The sequence below is a fragment of the Exophiala dermatitidis genome (genome assembly GCF_000230625.1).
Source record: "Exophiala dermatitidis NIH/UT8656 unplaced genomic scaffold supercont1.8, whole genome shotgun sequence".
In the NCBI taxonomy this organism is placed as follows: Eukaryota; Fungi; Ascomycota; class Eurotiomycetes; order Chaetothyriales; family Herpotrichiellaceae; genus Exophiala; species Exophiala dermatitidis.
Genome location: NW_008751653.1, coordinates 629,849 through 650,823, shown reverse-complemented (window position 1 = coordinate 650,823; position 20,975 = coordinate 629,849). Strand labels below are relative to the sequence as shown.

The following is a 20,975-nucleotide window of genomic DNA, read 5'->3' as shown; positions in this document are numbered from 1 at the left end:
AACCGAGGTTGAAAGTTGCGGACATTATGGTGTGCGATTGGTGGAAAACAGCGGGTAGTGGTTGACAGTACAATAAAACCAGGATGTGGAGATGGCAGCCGCCCTTTAACCCCTTTATGCCCTAGCCTTATGGGTCGCCCAAAGTCAGACGACGCCGAAGAGCTTTCTCACCACCCCATGTCACCCCGTGGCTAAATACAATAATGTCCAGAGTAAACGTGCCGTCGTGGGCGGCGGGGGCCCTGAAAACGTCCCCGGGCCAGCAACGACCGGTTGAGCACTTGTTGTTGTCCCTCCACGGGGGTTCCTATCTGCCATCCTTTTTATCCTGAACCCGCGCGCGGCTGTTTTCCACCACTCAGCAACTGGGACATATGCACTTACCATATGTTAACCCACAATCCGGGAGACCGTTGCTGCAGCATTTCCTCACACGACACTCCCGACTATGCGGTTGAGGAGAGATGAGGCCTGCAAATGCATGCAAGTCATGCCGGTAAGCGGTTCTCCCCCTTACCCACATGTCCGGTGGCACCTGCTAGGCGCCTGATAATATTGGAACACGAGACTGGAACTTGCGGCGTGGTTGTCAAAAGAGACGACTTCTTGTCCTGTCGACAGCTGGGTGCTGGTGTCGAACGAGGCTATGGCATAGATGTCCATCAGCTGACTTGGGCCTCCTTTTGCCTGGGCAATACAGGTTCCATCGAAGAAAGTGTCGAGTCAGGAATCCCGACGAGCCATGCCAACGATGCATTGATTTCAACCTTGTATGCAGCAACGTCGACTCTTCTCCTTCGCAGAGACAGTCGGTCCCTGTGAAGAGACCGTTGCCTGCGTTGCGAGCCCGACGAACACCCTCGTCGTCAGAACCTCCTCCCCCTGCCACTCCGGCCGCAACAGACTATGGCAGTGGATTTATCGAGGACAACAAAACTCACCATCTTCAGAACAACAGCAATGATGCGCTGTTCAAGTCGGCAGAACTCCAGAAGGAACTGGTGCAGCTGTACTTTGCCCATATCCACGACAAGCACCACTCTCTGTTCCACGAGCCTACCACAAGATCGCAAGTGCAGGATGGCAGCTTGCCGAAAGTGCTATTGTATGGAATGATGGCCTTGGGAGCAAGGTACGTACGTATGCACAAAGTAGTGCGTCCTCTGGCGGACGATGGACGAATGCATTCGAGCAGCCAAACGCCATTGCATCTTACCATGAATCAGAAGCACAATTTCTGACTTGTACGCACGTTTTCTCTCGACATTGACAGATTCTCCAATGCACCCTCGCTGGCTTTTATGGACCGCCGCGTTCGTGGAGCATCCGCCGCCCAACGAGCAATGGCCCTGTTCGACATGACAGACACGTCTGTGACGACGATCCAAGCAAGTGTTCTGCTTGGCACGATATGTTTTGCCGAGTCCAAAACTGAAGCCGAAGCCATGTACTACGCTGTAGCGAACCGGCTCGCACAGGTTTTGAATCTGGCACATCGGGAGGCGGACAATGAAACCGAGAGACAGGTCAACTTGAGGAGTGAGTAAATGTTAACTGCTAAGAAAGGAGGATACTGTGGCCATTCTCTTCTATTTGAGTTCTGCCATCCCCAGTGAAGAAAGGTTCTTCCGATACGGACATCGACTAACTGTTGTACTATGTTGTCTAATAGTATGGTGGACCCTATACATGATCGACATATGGTGTTCAACAGGCCTGCACCTCCCACGCCAGCTTCAGACCACTGACATCAGCTTCATCGAGTTGCCCGTCAACGAAGCCCTCTTTCTGGGGCTGGAGCCGCGAAGCCTACAGTCGGGCACGGCAAGCAGTGGGATCTGGGCGGAGATGGTCAAGCTTGCACACATCTGGGTGGACATATTCGACCTCAACCAAAGCGTGATTTTGCATCACGAGACCAAGGATCCCGCGGCGCTCGAAGAAGCCGTTGAAACGCTATTGAGGCGACTCGAGATGTGGTCCGCGTCTCTACCATTACACCTGCGCAAGACCCGCTCCAATCTCGAGTACTACACTTCCGTCGGACTGGGGTCCGCGTTTGCAGCGCTTCATCTAGGATATCATTACTACACGGAAGTGCTGTGTTATCAGTTTCTGGCCGAAGACGAAGGTCAGGGTCATCAACAGTGGCATCACTCTCAACATCAACATCCTTGGCCTGACTCTGACGAACCACAAACACCACAATACTCCACAACATCGCCATCCTATCCTCCTCAAACAAGCAGAACCAGCACCCGTCACGAATACGCCGAGAAATGCAAAGACCACGCCCGCCACTTCTGCGACCTGCTATATACATGCCAACAACTCCCGTCCGCCGAATGTTTGTACATTATGGTGGGCCATATGCTCGTCGTCACGTCGACGGTGTACATCCACACATTGGTGTTTAGCGAGCGCGAGGACGAGATCGCCGTCGCCCGCACCCGGCTCGAACGCAACTTCCAGACCCTCATGCATCTACAGTCTTACTGGGTCAAGTTGGACGTGTCGCTGTCGCGGTTGCGGGCGTTCCACAACGCCTGCAAGGTCTCGGCCGAGCACTCGTTCGCCATGGACAAGTGGATGCTATGTTTCCTGCACGAGCACGGCCTCTCCCTGCCTGAGCGTCACATGGACTTGAACCTGGATCCTCGTGCCCATTTCCCACCAACCTCATGGAAGACGGAGCGGAATAGGAGCGCTTCGGCGGAATTGACTTTGCAAGATTGGTATTCCCAGACTTTTAGCCAGAACCAGCACCGGACTCAGGACCAGAGTCAAAGTCAGAACCAAAACCAACCTGAACAGCCACCACCCCATCCGCAACCGCAACCACAGGACCAGGCTCAGGATGTCTAGTATGGCAATCAAGGGTGGTCTTCCCACCCCACTTCACTCTACATGGTGCTCGATGTGAGCATTCAGTATATCAGTATATATGTACCAGTATCTCGCCCAGTAAACGTTCCAACAACAGTCACCGAAAATTCGCCTCAAATCAACGCCTTTCGGGACACCAGACCGGCCATTTATTGCAGTGGTGCTTTGGTTGTGAGGCTTGACCCTGTAATGGATAAGGTATCCTTCTTCGTACACTATATAATTCGTCATCGAGGCCTTCCCGCTCGCCAACTCGTCCTTAAAAGTCTCTGCCCTCTGCTTCAAGTTATCAGGGCCATACTCTAGGGTCGTTTCAAGTTTGTCCTGAACCAGCTCGAAAAAGACGAAGCGTGCCCGCGCATTAGCCTCAAGGTCATTCGATAAGAATGTCCTGGATAAAACCAGTTATATCTGACACTGACCCGAGGGCGGCGAAGGGGGGACAAGCGAGACCAGAACAGTATGAGAACGGCAATAGTGTGATGATATATATTGGGCTTCGCATTTCATGCACCGTTGTTCATACTACACATTCAACTGATGATGACCTCCTCGTGTAAGACCCTTTCCACTTCTTGCTGCCTTTCCACCTTGCATTGCAGCATCGCAGAGGGTGGCTTATGTTCATGTACGTAACCCGTACCCTAAGACTTCGATAATTCCTCCACAGGACGATTCTGGCCAGGATCACCCATGACCTGATCAACCTACTCTCAACGTTGATGTGCGGCGTGTTCCAAAGTCTTGACATATCTCACAAACGCCTTCTTATGCACCATGCCCCGAAACTCCCCCTCATTCAAAACGCATATGTACCTCAACCCAAGCTTCACAAAACATTGATAAACCAGGTTCATTGGCGAATGCATGTCTAACGCGACAGGCGCAGGGTCGATGTAAGGCGTCAGATCGACCGAGTTCGTATTAGGTGCCTCGCCATCTGATTCCCGCCCAGAATCATATCCGGCCTCATCAAATGCTTCCCAGTATCGCTGGTGGCTGCCGTGGCCGTGATTAGAGGTTGACAAGAGACACAACGCATTGTCCTCGTCCTCAATCCTGTCGAGCGCAAATTCCAGGTCTGGAGCAGGGATGAGACCGACGAGGATCTTATCGCGGAGGATAGGCAAACCACCGTCAAGCTCGCCCAGGTATTGCAAGCGACGGAGTTTGGCACGTAGATTACTGGCCTTGACGAGAGGAGATAAGCTGATGTCGATGACCTTGTCACGTCGAAACCGGGGTGTAATGTCCCCGAGTTCTGAGTCAAAGACGGGACTTCCCTTGTTATCCAGGAAGGGATATGAGTTCATGTCCGTTAGAAGATCATAGATGCTCAATGGCTCGACGGCATCCGCTGTCCACTTGGCACAGAGTACGCCCAAAGAGAAAGGTAGTACATGATCCAAGCTCCCTGTTAATTCGAAGAGTATGACAGCCAGGGTAACAGAGAGCCGTGTGACACCGCACATGACGGCACCTGCAGCAACCAAGGCATACACTCCAGGAGTTACACAAGCCTCGATGTCATCGGACGCTTGACATTCGCTCCATAAGAATGAGCCAGGATATGTCAGCACAAGATATTGAGTCAAGTGCCCTACCATGCGACCCATCAAGCCACCGATGACCATGGAAGGCACATAGATGCCTGCAGGCACCTTTAGTCCAAAGGTGATGATGGTGAGGATATATTTGACGACGAATGCCCAGCCCAAGTATCCAATAACCGACAAAACCTCATCTTTCTTTGGGCACAATCCGGTGTTAGTATTCTGATTGCAGGGACTGGCCAATTCAAACAAAAGCTCGCTGACAGAAAGCCGGGTGTACCGATTCCAGAAGCCAACGACTCCAGTGACGAGTGCAACCAAGAGAACCTCCAACATAGGATGGCTTTTGACGACTGGTATCCGGCGGAAAGTCGTTGCCCAGAAGCGAGACGCTTTGATGAAGAGTGCTCCGACGAGGCCTCCAGCAACACCTAGAATCACAAAGCTAAACAGTTCGAAATACCGCCAGTCTGAAAAGTATCGAACCTCAAAAAGGACAATCTTGTTCGTGCCGTACGGATTGAGGAATTTCAAGGATAATGCCGCCACGATACAACAACAAAATGTGCGAAATAACGTCTTCGGAGGAAAATAGTAGCTCACTTCTTCCGAGCTGAAAAGGACACCGCCTAGAGGTGAACCAAATGCGACTGCAACACCACTTGCGGCACTTGCTGATAGCACTTCCCTCCTCTTCGCATCATTGAAGTCGTATTTGGAAAACAGACGACAGGCAATGTTGCCGACGCAAGTGGCAATATGGACATATGGACCTTCTTTGCCTAGACTCATGCCAGATGCCACACTCAGAATGAGACCCACCGTCTTCAAGACAAGGACTCTGAGGCCGAGGTAACCGTGCAGGACGAAGCCGCTCAAGATGACTCGAACTTCAGCGACACCGCTTCCAGCAGCCGCATAATAGACGCTTGAGGGGTGCGAGTCGGGGCCGTTGATGGCCTGGTTGCCACCAGGCTTATCCTCCTCCGTATTTTCGTTTTCATCTCTTCTCGCAGCGCCCAGATCCTCATCCAGAGTAGAGGCAATATTTGACGGGACCTCTGTCTTGGAGAACAAGGTTATATAACAAGACAAGCCCGCCAGAACCATGGATCCAGCGATGAATGCGATGTAGTCAATCGAAGTCTCCTCTACCCCAGATGGATGAATAAGTTGCGACCACGTCCTCCAACCCTCACAATCTTCTCTGCCCGAGCAGCAGCTTGAGCGTCCTTGATACCAGGCGGTCCGACAAATGCCTCGTTTGATGTCGAATATAGCAGACTCAGTCACGTCGACAAAGTACGCAATGCTTGCGGTGATGACGCCAATGAGCACCATCAGTATCCATCCTTGCGTCGAGTCGAAGAACCGCCACAGGCGTCCTCGGAAGCCCCTCATCTTCCTGAGTTCGAGTACTCGATATCCATCGGCGATGCTGTCGTGGACCCAATCGGTTGAGGTAAACTGATCGTACCATAGTCGGTCGTCCTTCGAGAGTGAACCCACGAGGGACTGCTGCATTTTCGGTGTCCGGAGTCCGGAACTTCGCATCCACACGGGACTGCTCGCTCCCGATGGTCGAACGCTACAGTATCTTCGCCTACGCAGACTTCCGCTGGAGCTATTCACCCTAGATAGTTGTCTTGCCCTGGCATCCTCCAGGCCGTCCTCTGTGTACCTGCGTATCGAGGCATCACTCTCCCCAAGCAGCCCTGTCGTCTCCGTAGGTCCGGACGGGAGGTTCAAGGAAGGCGGCATTCTTGCCCTTACTTCGCTCGTAGAAAGCAAAGGCGACTCGGGTCTCCGCATTGTTGACGGCGACGGAGGGTGAGACGTATGCTGGTGCGACGAATGCTGAAGGTCATCGTGATCACTAGGATCTTGAAAAGACACGTAAGATTTCGGCATCTTGACTGTGGTTTCGTTTGGGAGTACGAGAGACGGACACAACACGAGCAAGCGACAGGCAGACCGAAAGCCAGCAGCCGCGCCTCTCTATAGGCAGCCGGCGCCTTCCAGTGGTATTATCATCTGGCTCCTGACTGGAAAGGCGGCAGAGTGCAGTGATATGAGGAGCAAGGCACAAGGAGATAGAGCTTGTTCTAGAAGTCAAGTGTCAGCATTGGACCGAATGACTTTCCAGGAACGTGATGCCTCCCAGGTCTGAGGATTCAGCATACACAAGGACTCCTTTCGAGCTGGCAGATCAACGAGAGGGTGTGCTGTCTCGCTCGCAGAGGATCATCTGAACTGACAGGATGGTTTGATCCGTCATCATCTGACCGAGCCGGGCAAGTAAGAGGGAGGGTTTGGCGTGTGTCGGAGAAGTCACTCTGTTTGCGAGTGTGGGAAAAGGAGGACCGAGTCACGCTGATCCGTCACTGGAATGCCCCGCCAGACCGCCTGAGGCGCTTCCGCAAACGATGCCTCGCCTGGTAATTGCGCATCGCAGCTTCACTGGCGATGTGGAGAGCAGACGGTCTACGCTGGAAGAGAGACGAATCTCGAGGAGGGACAACATGTTAGCGATGTGTTCGGCCGGAAGCCATCAGGATCAAAACGCAGCTTGTTAGTGGTGCTGGTGAAGAAACACCCGAAAGGCATCCGTTAGGTCGCCTGCAAATCCAGGTGCTACTGTATGTGTGACGATGGCTTGCAGATGGCAGATGGAATTTCACCAGGCGACGGCACTGGCATATGCAGCCACCAAAGACGAAACACCACGATTCGTTCGATTCGACGCGTCTGCCAGATGCAGTCTTCGGCTACTGGCGCTGGAGGCTGCCACTGAGATGTCTCTCTCGCCAGTGTCCAGTGAGTTTGTGCGCCCTTGCTGAGGAAACCCAAACAAAGCGGGCCCTGCGCGCTGCCAGATCCCAGCACATATGCCCGACGCGGCATTGTATAGTAGTAGGCATGCACCTGGTAGGTATGCTCCTGCACGTTCCCTCATAGAATTGGAAACTGTCTCGCCAGCCTTGTTCGTTTTCAAAAGGGGTCCTCCTCCAGCAGTTTCTCTCGTCTATCGTCTCTCGCCAGATATCCGCAAGCGAGCAATGTCTCACTCACCCGACCTCGCTGCCTCCTCACGGTCCATGGCCCCTCGTTCGAAAACGTATCCTCAGTTCATTCTATTTGGGGATAGCATTACTCAAGGCGCGAGTCATGTCTTCCAGTCATCTCTGCAAGACTGGTATATGAGACGGGTGGACGTCCTCAATCGAGGATTCAGCGGATATACAGCCCCTGCCGGCTACGACAACCTCCTCCAGTTCTTTCCACCTGTCCTGCCTTCCTCCTGCTTTCCCCGGGTCCAATTGATGACCATCTTCTTCGGTGCGAACGATGCGTGTCTTCCAGGCAATCCACAACATGTTCCAATCGAGCAATACAAGCAGTCTTTGAGAGATATTGTGAACTTTGAGGGGGTCAAGCTCCATGATACGAAAATCATCCTTATTGTGCCAGCCCCGGTCGACGAGTGGCAGCTGGCCACCGGCGAAAGAAAAGCCTCAACCACGGCCAAATACGCGGCTGCCTGTCGAGAGGTGGGACAAGAGCTGGCTCTCCCAGTCCTCGATCTTTGGACCATCTTCATGCTCAAGGCGGGTTGGACAGAAGGCTCAACAGATCCCTTGATCGGGAGCAAGGCTGCGCCGAAGAACAAGGTCTTCGAAGAGCTGTTGTCGGATGGATTACATTTCACGCCTACTGCATATCAGCTTGTTTTTGATGAACTGGTTAAACTCATTCACGAAAAGTTACCGGATCAGCTGCCGGAGAATCTGCCGTCTATATTTCCAGACTGGAGGGCTAAGTTGGGCGTCGTAACATAAACATGATCTACTAGTAGAGCGATTGAACGAACAGTTTGTACTACAATAGAGGATAGTCCTGTTTATGAAAGAGAATGGAATTTCAAGTCTAGTTACACGTTTGCGCCGCGGACTCGGAGGCCTAGCCAGCACCCGGCCTGAGTTTGCTGCCGGGGCGCTGATACCGAGAGGAAGGAATGACCAGAGTGAACTTCAACAATGAGCATGGTTGCCAGAGAGTGGAGTTTGAAGATTGGGTTGCTCTGTCATACCGAAACATGACAGAGTACCATCAAGTGAGACGAGCAGTAGACAAGTCTATTCTTCACCACTCTCGTCTTCACTCTCGTCATCGCTCTCAGCCTCGTCGAGCCATTGCAAGAATTTCTCGGCAGCCTGGCGAACCTTTCGGCTGGTGGCAATGTCGACGTATTTCCTGCTGGACTTGCCGCCCCATGCCTTGGCCACTTCCTCGCTCAGAAGGTCGTTCTGGTAGTACCCCATAAGAATCGCTGGCACTTGAGAGATCAGCTCAGGATGATCGTTGCCAATGAATCGCTCAGTGCCTCCAAGGAAAGCCCTCATGTGTTTCTCGGACTCGCCGATCATGGCTCTGAGCATCTCGGCACGGGCAGGAATCTGCTTGACAATGTTCTCGTCAAAAATGGTCTGAGCCAGAACAGTCAATGTCTTGTGCTTGGTCTCAATGCCCAATTCTTTGGCCTTCTTGTAGATTTCAACATCCTCGACTTTGTTGACCGATCCTCTGGCTTTAGTTTCATCGATGATCCATGTCCCAAGCTGGTCGTAGGCGCTGATGCCACCCTCCTCACCCTCTTCGTCCTCGTCGAAAGCGAGAGAGCGCTTCAGGTCGGTAGGCAGCTCTTTGGCACGAGCGGCAATGGCTTCGGCCGAGGTGTCGATAGCCCATTCATCATCCTTGATGTCGCCATTAGTTTTCGCTGCGATGCGGGTGGCTTCGGCGGTGATCTGCTTAGTGAATTCGTCGTCGCTACCAGCAGCCAGCTCAAGGTCGCCCTCTTCGGCATCACCCTTGTCGGAGTTGGAGTCGTGCGGACTGGCACCGTTGACAGAGCCGTTTTCTTGACTCTCAGCCTTTGCCCGTTCACGACGCGTCAGCTTCTCCTTCTTGGTTTTCTTTCCACCCTTCGGTTCGTTCTTGAGGATGAATCCGCTCAATTTGTGGCGCACATCGACTTCAGTGCGTTGACCGCAAGCCTTGCAGTCTAACAAGATTCGACCGTCCTTGACATTGATGGTGGTCTCGGGGTTCTTGCAGGACTTGCACAAGACGAACTTGGAGATGAAGCCATCCAAGGAGTCTTGCAGCTTGCTTGATTCGTGTGCTCCATTGATGATCCAGCGATCGTCCTTGGGGTTGGTGTTTGTCTGAGCTCCAAGCTCGAAACCGAAGTACTTGATCACATAGGCGGGAGGACGGGCCAAGGAGGCAGATACACTTGGGAGATTGGCGACGACGGTCCTAGTCACAGTTAGTTTGACACGCAACAGTGGTTAGATGAACGTCAGTTGAGCCTTACTTGATCCCGTTTCCTTTGCCTTCAATCTTGGACTGCAAGCGTTCCATCTTGTAACGGTAGAAGGGATCGGTGACATCCCGGCGGATATTGATGGTTGCCATTTTGAAGGATGTTGATGAATTTTCCTAAAAAGGTGCTTGACTCAAGAGCCAGTTTTTTGTCTTAATGTTGTGATTGGGTGTGAGGAGTTGAAGAGGACGCGATTCTCTCAAGGCGACCAGACATGCGTGGATATTACCACCGGGTTGTAAGATTGAACATGAAGAATAGGAATTGTGTTCGGCTGATCAACCATATGATGACCTTGTAGGACTACAAGGATGTCTGCTTGCCGGAAATATGTCCAGCTTCTGCTTGGTTTTGGTTTTGGAGGAGTGAAAATATGCCCGATACATGAACAATCGAGACTGCGTTTGACCAAGAACGTGGGTTCTGTAATAGGTGAAGTGGAAACCAGCGTTAGGTGCGAGGACGCAAAGCTGTGCTGGCAAGCAGCGTACGCCGTTGACTGATAGACGAGGACTGGATTGCGATGAGGATGAGAATGCCTGGTGAACAGGAGAATTCTCAAGTGGGTGAAAGTGATGATGGTGGGAGAAAGAAGGAGCCGGAAAGAGGCGAGAAACAAAATGTGAGAGGGAGGATTTGGTCCGAGTAGAGCAGAGCAAAGCAACAAACTGCGCAAACAAGGCGGCGCTGCGGCTGTGCGGCCGAGTGACTCGGGCTACTAGTACTACGACTAGCAGCAGCGGAGACGGCCGAGAACTTGAACTGCCACTGCCAGTGAGGCAAAGCCGGAAAGATGCATAATAAAATTTTTTTGATCGCTTTCAAGTTGCCGTTGGAGGTCGGCCAACTTGAACTTGAATCGCGGAATCGACAGGTGGGGGTAGGCGGGAGACTGTGATTAGATTAACTATAGGTACCTTACCTACTAGTAGGGGACCTTAGGTGAGCCAGGCGCCCGGCATCCTCTATCTGTGATTGTTCTGGGGGCGGTGGGGGGTGCGAGGCTTTTTTGCTTTAACTGTGCTTGCCCGGACCCTACCTGAGGGCTGCCTATGCCAGCGCCTGCCACTCCAGCAAAGCCGGAGGTCAGGCACTGCCTGTGCCGCCAGCGGGCATGCTGCCCCTCTGCATTGTTATTTGTTGTCTTGCAAGCTCGCCCTGTGTGTCTGGCATCCCTGGCCCGCGGCGATTGTTGACACACCTTGACCATGGATGCCTAGGTGACTTGTGACACCAAACATTTCTCTCTCAGGGCACAGAACATGCATTCACCACGGTAAGTCGATCGAATGCTCGCAGTGATGCTGACAGCGGGAGATCCCATGAGTACCTAAGGTGGACGGTCAGCACCTGATCTGACCAGCATCCACCTTCCCTCGAACGCTTTACCCGTAACAGCAATCTCCAACTGGCGAGATGACACAATACTTTATGCTGGGCCTTTTGTTCTCTGTCCTACCAAACATAGCATCATCCTTGGTGTCCCATTCGACAAGACGGACATATCCAGCTTGAGTCATTCGTAGTCGCCTTGAACAAAGCAGGCTGTTGTTCTTCTTCTTCGCCAACAGCAAACAGAAGAGGAAGAAGAATGCCGTGAATTGAAGCGCAGGGAGTCTGATTTTCTACAAGCAGCGAAGTCTGGAACGTGAGGAGAGGAATCCCTCGGAAACAAGATGGCGCAAAAAAGAACAACAATCGACTGGTCACTGTACCTAGTGACGGACTCCACGCCAGCAATCCTCGGCGACAAGGATATTGTCAAGGTAGTTGAACAAGCCATCCAAGGTGGTGTTACGGTGGTCCAGTATCGCGACAAACATGCAGACACGGGAGTAATGGTCGATACCGCCTCAAAAATCCATTCCATCACTCGCAAATACAATGTTCCCTTACTGATCAACGACCGATTCGATGTGTGCCAGGCTGTGGGCGCCGAAGGCGTGCATATAGGTCAAGACGACATGGAATGCGTTGAAGCGCGGAGGATCCTAGGCCCCGATGCCATCATAGGGGTCACAGCCTCGTCAGTCATCGAAGCACAGAAGGCCATCGACGATGGGGCTGACTACCTCGGAATCGGCACAACATTTGCAACGCCCACAAAGACAGATACCAAATCTATCATCGGCACACGGGGGCTTCAGGAAATCCTTGCGTCTTGCTCAACCGGAACAGAAAAGTCCATCCCGTGCGTTGCCATTGGCAGCATTAACGCCTCCAATGTTCAGCGTGTCCTACACCAGTCCGCCCATGGCTCCAACCGCCTCAATGGAGTAGCGGTAGTAAGTGCCATAATGGCATCCACGGATCCCCAAGCCTCAGCCAGATCGTTGCTCGAATTGATCAAGGCCACCCCAGCAAAGTACTACGCTGCGATTCCGCCGCAAGCCACACTGGTGACTAATCTCGACAAACTGGTCGCGCAAGTCCCTGGCATTATCCAATCCCATGTATCGTCCTCCGTGCTTTGCCACAACATGACCAACACCGTTGTGCAGAACTTTGCGGCCAACGTGTGCCTCGCGACCGGCGCATCACCTATCATGTCTGAGAACGGGGTGGAGGCTCCAGACCTGGCTCGCCTGGGCGGCGCGCTCGTCATCAACATGGGCACGGCTACCCCGGCGAAAATGGAGGCCTTCACCGCAGGCATGAGAGCATACAATGCCGTTGGGGCATCTGTTCTTTTCGACCCTGTAGGTGGTGGCGCAACTGCGAGCCGTCGGAATGCCGTTAAGACGCTTCTTGCGGCTGGGTTCTTCAGCGTCATCAAGGGCAACGAACGTGAAATAGGCGCCGTGGCCGGCACGTCTACGACACAGCAACGGGGTGTGGATTCCGGACCCTCGGCTTCTACAGCAGAAGAAAAGGCCAACCTGGTCAAGGACATCGCCCTCAGGGAACATTGCATCGTGCTTATGACGGGGAAGACGGACTATCTCTCAGACGGCGTGCGGACCGTTGCCATCAACAACGGCTCTCGGTGGCTAGGCAATATCACTGGCTCAGGTTGTGCCTTGGGCTCGATCATCGCCAGTTACGTCGCAGTGCATCCGCAAGACAAATTCTTGGCGGCTCTGGCTGGGATCTTGCATTATGAAATCGCCGCGGAAAGAGCAGAGGCTCGACAGGACTGTAAGGGTCCCGGGAGCTTCATCCCGGCATTCCTGGACGAGTTATACCTATTGGGCGAAGATATCAAAGAAGGCACGGGCATCGGCGGTCATGGCGAATTCGCAAGGCATGTCCGAGTCGAAATGCTCACGTCTGCATGAGGACGAGACAACACCACAATGTGGCATTAGTACACTGATGTAAGTTATCCTTGCATATAGATGTGGGAAAATCAAATGATGAAAATACCTTTACAAAAGCTAGGTCTGCCGTTCTGCTCGTCTTCCTCCCCTGCCTGGCCCTACACTTGTGGCCTCGTGACTTCGTCTAAACAATGGCATTTTCCCTCTGCACAGGGTCGGATGTCTTGCTCGATATCGAGCCTGACCCACCGCTTCCATTGTGACCTGTTGTCTGTGGAAATATTCGGCTGCTGTTCCTTCACACCCCGCAGGGCTGTGGCCAGCAGAAAATCCTCGTCGTATGCGACCAGTTCAATATCAACATCCTCTACCTCCCGCCCGTACAGGAGCGTCTTCACCCCTCGCTCAGCCTTTTCCGGCGGTGTCCATTTGCCAACTTCATCTTCCCGCGAAAGTGTATTTGACGATAGGTGAACATTGGGTTTGTGGTCATTGTTGACAGTCGTTTGATGTTTTGATACTCCTTTCGAATCTGAACTTGTGGGGTTTGGTGACCGTGACAAAGGACGAGCAGGAGTAGACGTCTGATTCCAGCTTCTCCGGGGCATGCCAGTCGGCGATGGCGGAGCCACAACGTTCATGAACTCGAGTTTCTGCAGCCAGCTCGCCAGCAGTCCTTCGCCGACCATTTTGATATATGCCTCCTTGAGGGCCCAGTAGGCATAAAACCGACGGAGCTTCAGGTGAATGAGCTTCGCCTCTCGTGACGAACCCGGTTCAGCTGCTCCTGTGCCGTAGCTGTTGCCATTCGGTGCAGTGTCAGATGAGGACGTAGTGTCGCTGTCCCAGTAGTCCCCTTCCTCGCGCTCCACGACAGGAACGTGGATGGGCGCATGTCGCATGGTCCAGCGCTCCCTCTCCGAGAACATCTCGGCGAAAATGTCCACCCACTCGTCGAACTGGGCTTGCGTCGTCATATCTTGTGGCGTCCGTCTGTCTTCGTTTGTGCAGGCGATGTCCACCCCGAGCCTGATCTCATCGGCTGCGAGAATGGGTGTGCGGTGACCGGTCAAATCCAGTTGGTCAAGAGCCTTGTTGATCGTAGAAGAGTCACTATGAGTATGTGGAGTCGGGAGTTGAGCCCGGGGCGTGCTGCAGCCAATGATGGCGACAAGGCCAGCTTGATGCGAAACATTGAATTCTAGCCCTCCGATCTTGCTACACGTTTCCTCGGGAAGCTCGTACTCTTCTAGAGGCACCCAATATGGCCGCCGATGGGGGCCCGGAGTCCTCAAAACCTGTACTTTGGACCATGGGATTTTCGCTCGTCGGTGGATGAAGGTGTATTTCAGCAGAGCGCTTGCGAGGGACATATACCGGTCTGACGGGCGGATGAAGCGTGTGACGGCCTCTTGATCAGGGTATTGTAGAGTCGCTAACAAGGGCAGACTTTGAGTCGATTTTGTGTCCAGTGTCGACAGCACTAGTTGACGTGTGTCGATGTAGTACCGGTCAATAGTGGTGGTGTATTCTGGCGGTGATCGTACAGCCATTTCGTCGGGTTGTGGCATGTTCTGTGACCGTGGACGACAAGCAAAATGCTGGGATAATGGTCACTGACGGCTCGCCCCCCGGGATATAACTCCTCCAGGACAACGTGGGCAACTGATATAAGGCCGAAGCCTTCCTGTTCGGGCCCTGAAGCAATTCACCTTGCGAATTGTCCTTGGGAATTGCCCGAGGCCTTGCAATAGACAAATGTCTCTTTAGTCACTTTAGGGCTTCTCCTCTTCACTCCGGGAGCTCTTGAGCCTCACGAAAGCGTGACCAAGGAGCAAAAGGGCGTTACAACGGGTCGTGGTATCCAGTTTTCCTCGCCAACAGATTCATAGGTTACGGATGTCTTGAGAGCAGAACATGGTAGAAGAGAAAGTACTACTATGTAGTAGTAACGTCGATGTGACTTAATTTAGAACAGCGAAGATCCCGCGCTGTCGGTGGTTCGATAAAAGAAGGCTTTGGTAGAGTTCCACGAGGCTGAGAGCGAGGGTGTGCCTGGTTGGCCTGAGCGGCTGCTGATGCATCATGACTTCAGGCTGCCAGTGAGGAGATACATTTCGGACATGCGCAACTTCATTTGTTAACGAGAGTGAATGCAAGCCTTGCAGCGTTATTTACTTGGACAGACAGTGTAGCCTGGAGAATAATAAGCGATAGTCAACGATGATGATGAATTGATCATATCAGAGCAGCGAGATTTTCCGCCTTGATTGGCAGGGCGCATCATGATTGCACTTGCCAGTGGCAGCGGCTTCGGAGGATGAACATACCATCCAATCAGACGTTGCTTACATACGACAGTTGTCTCAACGATTTTTTGTGGCCGAACTTCATCTGGCGAACTCGGAGGCGAAAAGAAGAGAAAGTATAATACACTTGGACAATACAACTAATAGAATCTGAGGTTGATTTTACAAACATATTGCTCAGCCGGACACGCTATTTAAAATCGACTTCAATCACTTCATAGGCGCCTCAATGCCAGTTACAGTTGGCGTGTTGGCGCTCCAAGGCGCATTCCTGGAGCATTTGATTCTACTGAAGCGGGCCGCAGATTACCTGCAGCAGCATGAGGGAGTCAAAGAATCTTTTAATTTCATCGAAGTCAGAAATGCAGAACAATTGGCTCGGTGCGATGCCTTGATTATTCCAGGCGGAGAGAGTACAACTATCTCCTTTGTCGCTGCTCAGTCAGGCCTGCTGGAACCTCTGCGAGAATTTGTCAAGTATGCTATGCCTCAGTCATGGTTGTCCGCCCTGTAAAACTGACCATGTCACTAGAGTTTCTCGCAAGCCCACCTGGGGGACCTGCGCTGGTTTGATCTTGCTTGCCGAAGCAGCAAATGCCACCAAGCAAGGAGGACAGGAACTGATCGGTGGTCTGGATGTGCGTGTCAATCGCAATCATTTTGGCAGGCAGATCGAAAGTTTTCAGGCCGACTTGGATCTCCCATTCTTGAAGAGTGAAGGATCAATGTCTCAAGAGCCCTTCCCCGGTATCTTTATACGCGCGCCAGTGGTTGAGAAGATCCTGCCCAATGTCGACGGCATCCAGGACGGAGAGAAACAAGTCGCCGAAACCGTAGTTGCGCCCGCGAAAGCGGCCAAAGATGATCATGCCAAAGCGGCCATGAGTTCCCATGTGGACGTAATGGGGTCGCTGCCAGGTCGACTGAAGAAAGCCGAGGCTATGGGGGCTGATGTTCATGCTGGAGAAGAGGTTGGCGATATAATCGCAGTCAGGCAGGGCAACGTCTTTGGAACGAGCTTTCACCCTGAGTTGACCTCAGACATTCGGATACATGTTTGGTGGTTGAGGCAGGTCCTGAACAGCCTAGGAAAATAAGCTGAGGCTCGGCACTGAATTACAACCAAGAGGCACAGCGTCGCATGGAATGGGGGTTGATGCATAGCCGGTCGTATATTTCGTCGATTGCATGTAATTGAGCGTTCATCGTCCAGCTCCGTATTCTTCTTCCTCCTTGAGTCGCTCCGCAGCAATTGCCCGACCATAGCCTCCTCGTCCAGGGTCGAATTCATCTCGGTACTCGTCTCGTACCTGTCCGCCAGATTTTCCGCGGCCGTATTGTCTTCCTTCTTGGAATCCGACATCGAGATCCGTTCTGATGACACGCTCGTCAAGCTTCGTTCCGCCAATATACTTCATGCAATCAAGCGCATCCTGATGGGTGTAGTATTCTACAAAGCAGAATCCACACGGGGTCTTTTGGAACCGATCCAAGCCCATGACGAGGCGCTTGATCTCACCGCACCTAAAGTCTGTTAATAAAGACACTGAATCCATGCTAGGGCTATCGTACTTTGAGAATAACTCATGGATTTGCTCCTCTGTTGTGTAGAATGACCTTTTGACATCAGCTCGGGTGAACACGCCGCACTGGCAGGACTCTTGGACGTACAAATTGCCCACATATAGTGTGGTCGCATCCTTCAATTCATCGTCTTCTTCCGCTTTGTTGCCAGCGCCATCTCGGTCGTCTGGTTGGTCCCGTCCGTACTTGCGCTTCTTCTACAATGACCCCGTTAGCCTCATCGCAGTTACCATGTTTGCAGCAAACTCGCCTTTGCAGTGTAGTAAGTGCTAGGCCTGTCAAGGCGTTCAACAGTAGAGGCGGCCTGCATTGTGTTTGATATCCGCGGAGTGGCTGTTTGATGGAGAGAAAGGAGGAAAATGCGGTGGTTTGCGTTGCGGCGCGTCTTTGCGAACGCGGGTTGAAGTTGTCTCCAACAACTTCAACTTACGACCTAACAACTACATGTACACACCTTGGTCCAACCCACCTTCTTCATTTAGCTGTCCCTCACTCTCCCCCTACAGACGAAGGCTAGGGTTTTTCCAAGATGCCCAAAGTCATCGGTCATACTCCTCCCTGGCTCTCTCGTCCGTCGCCCGGCGCCAAAATATTCTCGGATCCTGCTCCTCAATCGCCCGCGTCTCCCTCAAAACGTTCGTCGTATCTAAGTTCCCCGTCCTCAACCCACTATCAAGGCCGCAGGAGGCTTGTAGCAAGCCGGGGAACAGAACTATTTACCGTTGTGGGCAATAAAATCCGATGGGCAGATCTGGCGACCGTCCGGGATGAGTGGGAAGAAAATGCTCAGTCGGGAAGCAATCGCTTTGGTCGTTCAAGAATTGGAGGGACTGAAACCACGGAAGAAAGCATCTACAGGGTATGCAATATAAAGCGCGACTGCGTACATTTCTGACAGGAGCAGACTCTTGATGTTTCCATCTACTATCAAATCCGCCAAATCGCCGTATCCCCTTCAGGCGTGTTCCTAGCCATTTCAACCGAACATACTGTCCACATCGCAGTCCTACCCCCTTCGTCAAGGCTGAGAGAACACGATCGCACACCTCTGAAACTCAAGACATACCAGCTTGGACCGACTATTCATGTCATCCCAGAATCGCCGTTGTCTGCCGTGCTGTGGCACCCATTGGCGGCTGCTGGCATTTCGACCGACTCAATCGTAACAGTCACTGCAGAAGCCGCTGTGCGTGTCTGGGAATTGGACCGGGCCAACAAATGGTCGTTCGAACGGCCATCTCTTGCCATTGATCTACGCAAGCTGGCGGACGGTGTATCATGCGACCAGGACTTTGAGCCGTCGGGCTTTGGGAAAGCTCGTGGGTTTTCGGTGGATGAGGTCGACATGGAGGTTTCCGCTGCTTGCTTTGGCGGTCGTGGTCGCGACGACGAAGATGCGTGGGCGAGCATGACCCTATGGGTAGCAATGAGAAATGGCGACATATACGCTCTATGCCCATTGTTGCCATCCAAATGGAAACCCACATCAACAACTATTCCGTCCTTATCTACGACTGTAGTATCCCGTATGGCGTCAATCGCGGGCGAAGAAGCAGATATGGACGAGCGTCGAGCAGTCGATCAGCAATATGAGTGGGTACAGGAGATCGACAATGAAGAACCGCTTCTTATGGATTCGACGGAAAGTCTTGGAGAGTTTGAGGTCCGGCTGAGGCCACAAAATCCAAGTGCTATTCCACGACTTCAGGGTCCCTTTGCCATCCAGCCTGAGGATGATGAACAGGACATTGAGATCTCGGATATCCTTGTTTTCCCAGCAAGACTAGACGGAGATGAGCTACTCGGAGAAGACGAGTATGAAGATTTCGACCTGGGCGCATACTCAGCCGTTCCTTTCACAACGCTGTGTGTGGCAACTCCTCAAGATGAGATGTGGGTTGCAATCGATCTTGACGGAGTTTCTGGTCAGTGGCTTCCTAGAAGAGGCAGAAGCGCTTTCAGTTTGCCGTCTTCTGATGCGAAAGAACTGACACTGATTGACACTTTCGCCTTTGATGATTCCAACATGGACCCGGCATCAAATTGGCCAATGTTCGCGGTTGATCTGGTCCACGACCATACCGCTTTCTTGACTACCTCCAGGCAGATCTACTCTATATCGCTAAATGAATGGGTAACCCGATTAGCCGCCGAACTCACAGGAACGGAGCCTGTGGACGCTCGTCTTAGGACACGTCTGGAGACTAGTTGTCAAGATCAGGTGTGTGTCGTGAACAAGATCATCGACCTCCCGGAGACAAGCGAAGTACTTTCTGCACCTACTGTCATAAACGAAGTGTCGCTAGGTTATTTTCTCATAGCGCCGACTCCTTCCACGGCGTATGCAGTCTTCTTCGACCAGGTGCATCTCCGGTCTTCTTTCATCGAACCATCGTCCCCTGAACTCACCGCCACCTCTCCGAGTCGTCTGAACTCCCAAGTGGCAAGAACAAACGGAGGAGAGGATCATGACGACCTGGAAACTTTGCCCACCAGGTCTCCCTATGTCCCAGCAAAGATATTCTATGCGAACCACCTCCAACCTTTGGAGCAGATACGTCAAAGGCTCCCACCTAATCTGAAGAGAGCCATGCTCGAGAGGCCAATGCGTCTGAGTCCAGCAATGTTGGAGATCATGACCTATGCCCATCGGACCATCGGTGCACAATCCGCGGAGTTGGAGAAGGCAGCAGCAGAATTGTTCCGCCGCTGCGACCGGCTCAGAGAGGAACTCGGCGACCAAGTTCGACAAATGAGCGAACTGGCACAACGCCTGCAGACTCTCCGACCGACCGCAGAAGGCGACGAAGAAGACCAGGACGGACAACCCAAGGAAGCAAAGACACCAGACGCCAGACTGCAGCAGGCCAAGGAGAGGCAGGCCAACCTGATGGCACGGTATGAGGCGTTGAGAAGAAAAGTGGGACGTTTGGGATCTACCCACAGAGATCTGACGCCGAAAGAGAAAGCATGGATGGAGGAAATCAGTTCTCTGGCAAAGAATGTTGGGGTCGACGTTGATGATAAAGACGCCAAATCCGCCACAGACGACGTCAATTCTCGGTTGCACAAAAGATTTGAAACGGTATGTCAAGGTTCACTATTCGGCAGTCAAGAGCGTTTCAGCGATGCCATTGCATTGAAGCACCAGCTAATCCTTCTGTGTCAAAAGGTCAAACACCTCTCCCAAGAACTGCTAGAAGAGAGCAAGCAGCTCGAGAAGCAACAACAGGGATCACAACAGCAGCAGCAACAACAATCCCTGGGCGCTGCTCCCGACAGAGGCGACTCGGCCATGACCTCTTCTCTGTCGGCATCCGCGATGTCCATGGCTGGGTCAAGATCTGTCCTCTCGACTAGCTCATCCTCTGCTCTTACACAACCATTTGGGGTCTCCAGCAGGCTGCAAAAAGAACGAATCGCCGAAGTTATGAAAATGGTGGAGCGCGAGGGCGCCATCATCGAAGGCGTCATGGAACGCCTGCAGCGTCTCAAGGCCGAGTATTAGATGTACTTGTTGGCCGTCGCCTTCGAATGCAAACCTCCCTTGCTGATAGTAACGATGGGCTGAAGCGGAAGTGGATTGAGCGCAACCATCTGGATCTGTCACTGGCTTGAAGACGCATGCATGCTCTGGAGGCAACTGACACAAACAGAGCGTGCTGGCAGATTCGGTCGTTGGCCTTATTTAGCTCCTTATTTTCTTCCCCTGCTATTCCGTCCAATACGAGAGTCGACGCATGTGAGAGTACGCTTTTGAGGCCCGGCGTCCAGTATCTTTGAACAATGTGGTTGCTACCGCCACCGTGAACTTTTCGCCGCTTTGGTTTTTGGATCACGGCGGGCCTCTTTATTGTAGCCTTTTCTGACTCCCGTACGCCACGCCCAAGAGCCCTCCGTGCTATGCTATGCTATAATGACACACTCTCCCCGCCTGTGTCCCATCGTGTACACGCATGACTGGAAGTACCTTGCTGTACGCCCTCGTAGGGTT

At 52.6% G+C, this 20,975-nt stretch overlaps 9 protein-coding genes across 9 annotated transcripts; 5 read left to right on the top strand and 4 right to left on the bottom strand.

The window, feature by feature from the left end:
• Window positions 1-190: 190 nt before the first annotated feature.
• HMPREF1120_08978 (NADH dehydrogenase) lies at window positions 191-3,451 on the top strand. Its single transcript, XM_009163251.1, has 4 exons — window positions 191-496; window positions 701-1,132; window positions 1,274-1,539; window positions 1,673-3,451. The coding sequence occupies exons 1-4, from the start codon at window positions 465-467 to the stop codon at window positions 2,863-2,865; spliced, it is 1,923 nt and encodes a 640-aa protein (XP_009161499.1). The 5' UTR covers window positions 191-464; the 3' UTR covers window positions 2,866-3,451.
• Window positions 3,452-3,599: 148 nt separating this feature from the next.
• On the bottom strand, window positions 3,600-6,350 carry HMPREF1120_08977 (chloride channel; the record flags this gene model as incomplete). Its single annotated transcript, XM_009163250.1, has 1 exon — window positions 3,600-6,350. The coding sequence occupies one exon, from the start codon at window positions 6,348-6,350 to the stop codon at window positions 3,600-3,602; it is 2,751 nt and encodes a 916-aa protein (XP_009161498.1).
• A 576-nt stretch (window positions 6,351-6,926) lies between these two features.
• Window positions 6,927-8,977, top strand: HMPREF1120_08976 (uncharacterized protein). The gene has a single exon (XM_009163249.1). It carries the CDS (start codon window positions 7,328-7,330, stop codon window positions 8,276-8,278), a length of 951 nt encoding a protein of 316 aa, XP_009161497.1. The 5' UTR covers window positions 6,927-7,327; the 3' UTR covers window positions 8,279-8,977.
• On the bottom strand, window positions 8,576-9,920 carry HMPREF1120_08975 (translation initiation factor eIF-5; the record flags this gene model as incomplete). The annotated part of the gene is made up of 2 exons (XM_009163248.1): window positions 8,576-9,761; window positions 9,820-9,920. 2 exons carry the CDS (start codon window positions 9,918-9,920, stop codon window positions 8,576-8,578), a joined length of 1,287 nt encoding a protein of 428 aa, XP_009161496.1.
• A 746-nt stretch (window positions 9,921-10,666) lies between these two features.
• Window positions 10,667-14,330, top strand: HMPREF1120_08974 (thiamine-phosphate dipyrophosphorylase/hydroxyethylthiazole kinase). Its single transcript, XM_009163247.1, has one exon. The coding sequence runs from the start codon at window positions 11,505-11,507 to the stop codon at window positions 13,104-13,106; it is 1,602 nt and encodes a 533-aa protein (XP_009161495.1). The 5' UTR covers window positions 10,667-11,504; the 3' UTR covers window positions 13,107-14,330.
• Window positions 13,247-14,641, bottom strand: HMPREF1120_08973 (uncharacterized protein; the record flags this gene model as incomplete). The annotated part of the gene is made up of 1 exon (XM_009163246.1): window positions 13,247-14,641. One exon carries the CDS (start codon window positions 14,639-14,641, stop codon window positions 13,247-13,249), a length of 1,395 nt encoding a protein of 464 aa, XP_009161494.1.
• A 643-nt stretch (window positions 14,642-15,284) lies between these two features.
• Window positions 15,285-16,769, top strand: HMPREF1120_08972 (glutamine amidotransferase). The gene is made up of 2 exons (XM_009163245.1): window positions 15,285-15,874; window positions 15,930-16,769. Exons 1-2 carry the CDS (start codon window positions 15,627-15,629, stop codon window positions 16,492-16,494), a joined length of 813 nt encoding a protein of 270 aa, XP_009161493.1. The 5' UTR covers window positions 15,285-15,626; the 3' UTR covers window positions 16,495-16,769.
• HMPREF1120_08971 (uncharacterized protein) lies at window positions 16,600-17,459 on the bottom strand (the record flags this gene model as incomplete). The annotated part of the gene is made up of 4 exons (XM_009163244.1): window positions 16,600-16,921; window positions 16,970-17,014; window positions 17,069-17,178; window positions 17,436-17,459. The coding sequence occupies 4 exons, from the start codon at window positions 17,457-17,459 to the stop codon at window positions 16,600-16,602; spliced, it is 501 nt and encodes a 166-aa protein (XP_009161492.1).
• Window positions 17,365-20,913, top strand: HMPREF1120_08970 (uncharacterized protein). The gene is made up of 3 exons (XM_009163243.1): window positions 17,365-17,840; window positions 17,886-20,066; window positions 20,154-20,913. The coding sequence occupies exons 1-3, from the start codon at window positions 17,511-17,513 to the stop codon at window positions 20,487-20,489; spliced, it is 2,847 nt and encodes a 948-aa protein (XP_009161491.1). The 5' UTR covers window positions 17,365-17,510; the 3' UTR covers window positions 20,490-20,913.
• Window positions 20,914-20,975: the final 62 nt, after the last annotated feature.

What these genes read in the sequence shown, in the direction of transcription:
- HMPREF1120_08972 (XM_009163245.1), top strand. Translation starts at nt 15,627, where the DNA reads ATGCCAGTTACAGTTGGCGTGTTGGCGCTCCAAGGCGCATTCCTGGAG. An exon ending in CCTCTGCGAGAATTTGTCAA is followed by an intron (nt 15,875 to 15,929) that starts GTATGCTATGCC and finishes CCATGTCACTAG; the next exon opens with AGTTTCTCGCAAGCCCACCT.
- HMPREF1120_08976 (XM_009163249.1), top strand. Translation starts at nt 7,328, where the DNA reads ATGCCCGACGCGGCATTGTATAGTAGTAGGCATGCACCTGGTAGGTAT.
- HMPREF1120_08978 (XM_009163251.1), top strand. Translation starts at nt 465, where the DNA reads ATGAGGCCTGCAAATGCATGCAAGTCATGCCG. An exon ending in AATGCATGCAAGTCATGCCG is followed by an intron (nt 497 to 700) that starts GTAAGCGGTTCT and finishes TGGGCAATACAG; the next exon opens with GTTCCATCGAAGAAAGTGTC. An exon ending in GAGACAGGTCAACTTGAGGA is followed by an intron (nt 1,540 to 1,672) that starts GTGAGTAAATGT and finishes GTTGTCTAATAG; the next exon opens with TATGGTGGACCCTATACATG.
- HMPREF1120_08970 (XM_009163243.1), top strand. Translation starts at nt 17,511, where the DNA reads ATGCCCAAAGTCATCGGTCATACTCCTCCCTGGCTCTCTCGTCCGTCG. An exon ending in CGGAAGAAAGCATCTACAGG is followed by an intron (nt 17,841 to 17,885) that starts GTATGCAATATA and finishes TGACAGGAGCAG; the next exon opens with ACTCTTGATGTTTCCATCTA. An exon ending in TGCACAAAAGATTTGAAACG is followed by an intron (nt 20,067 to 20,153) that starts GTATGTCAAGGT and finishes CTGTGTCAAAAG; the next exon opens with GTCAAACACCTCTCCCAAGA.
- HMPREF1120_08974 (XM_009163247.1), top strand. Translation starts at nt 11,505, where the DNA reads ATGGCGCAAAAAAGAACAACAATCGACTGGTCACTGTACCTAGTGACG.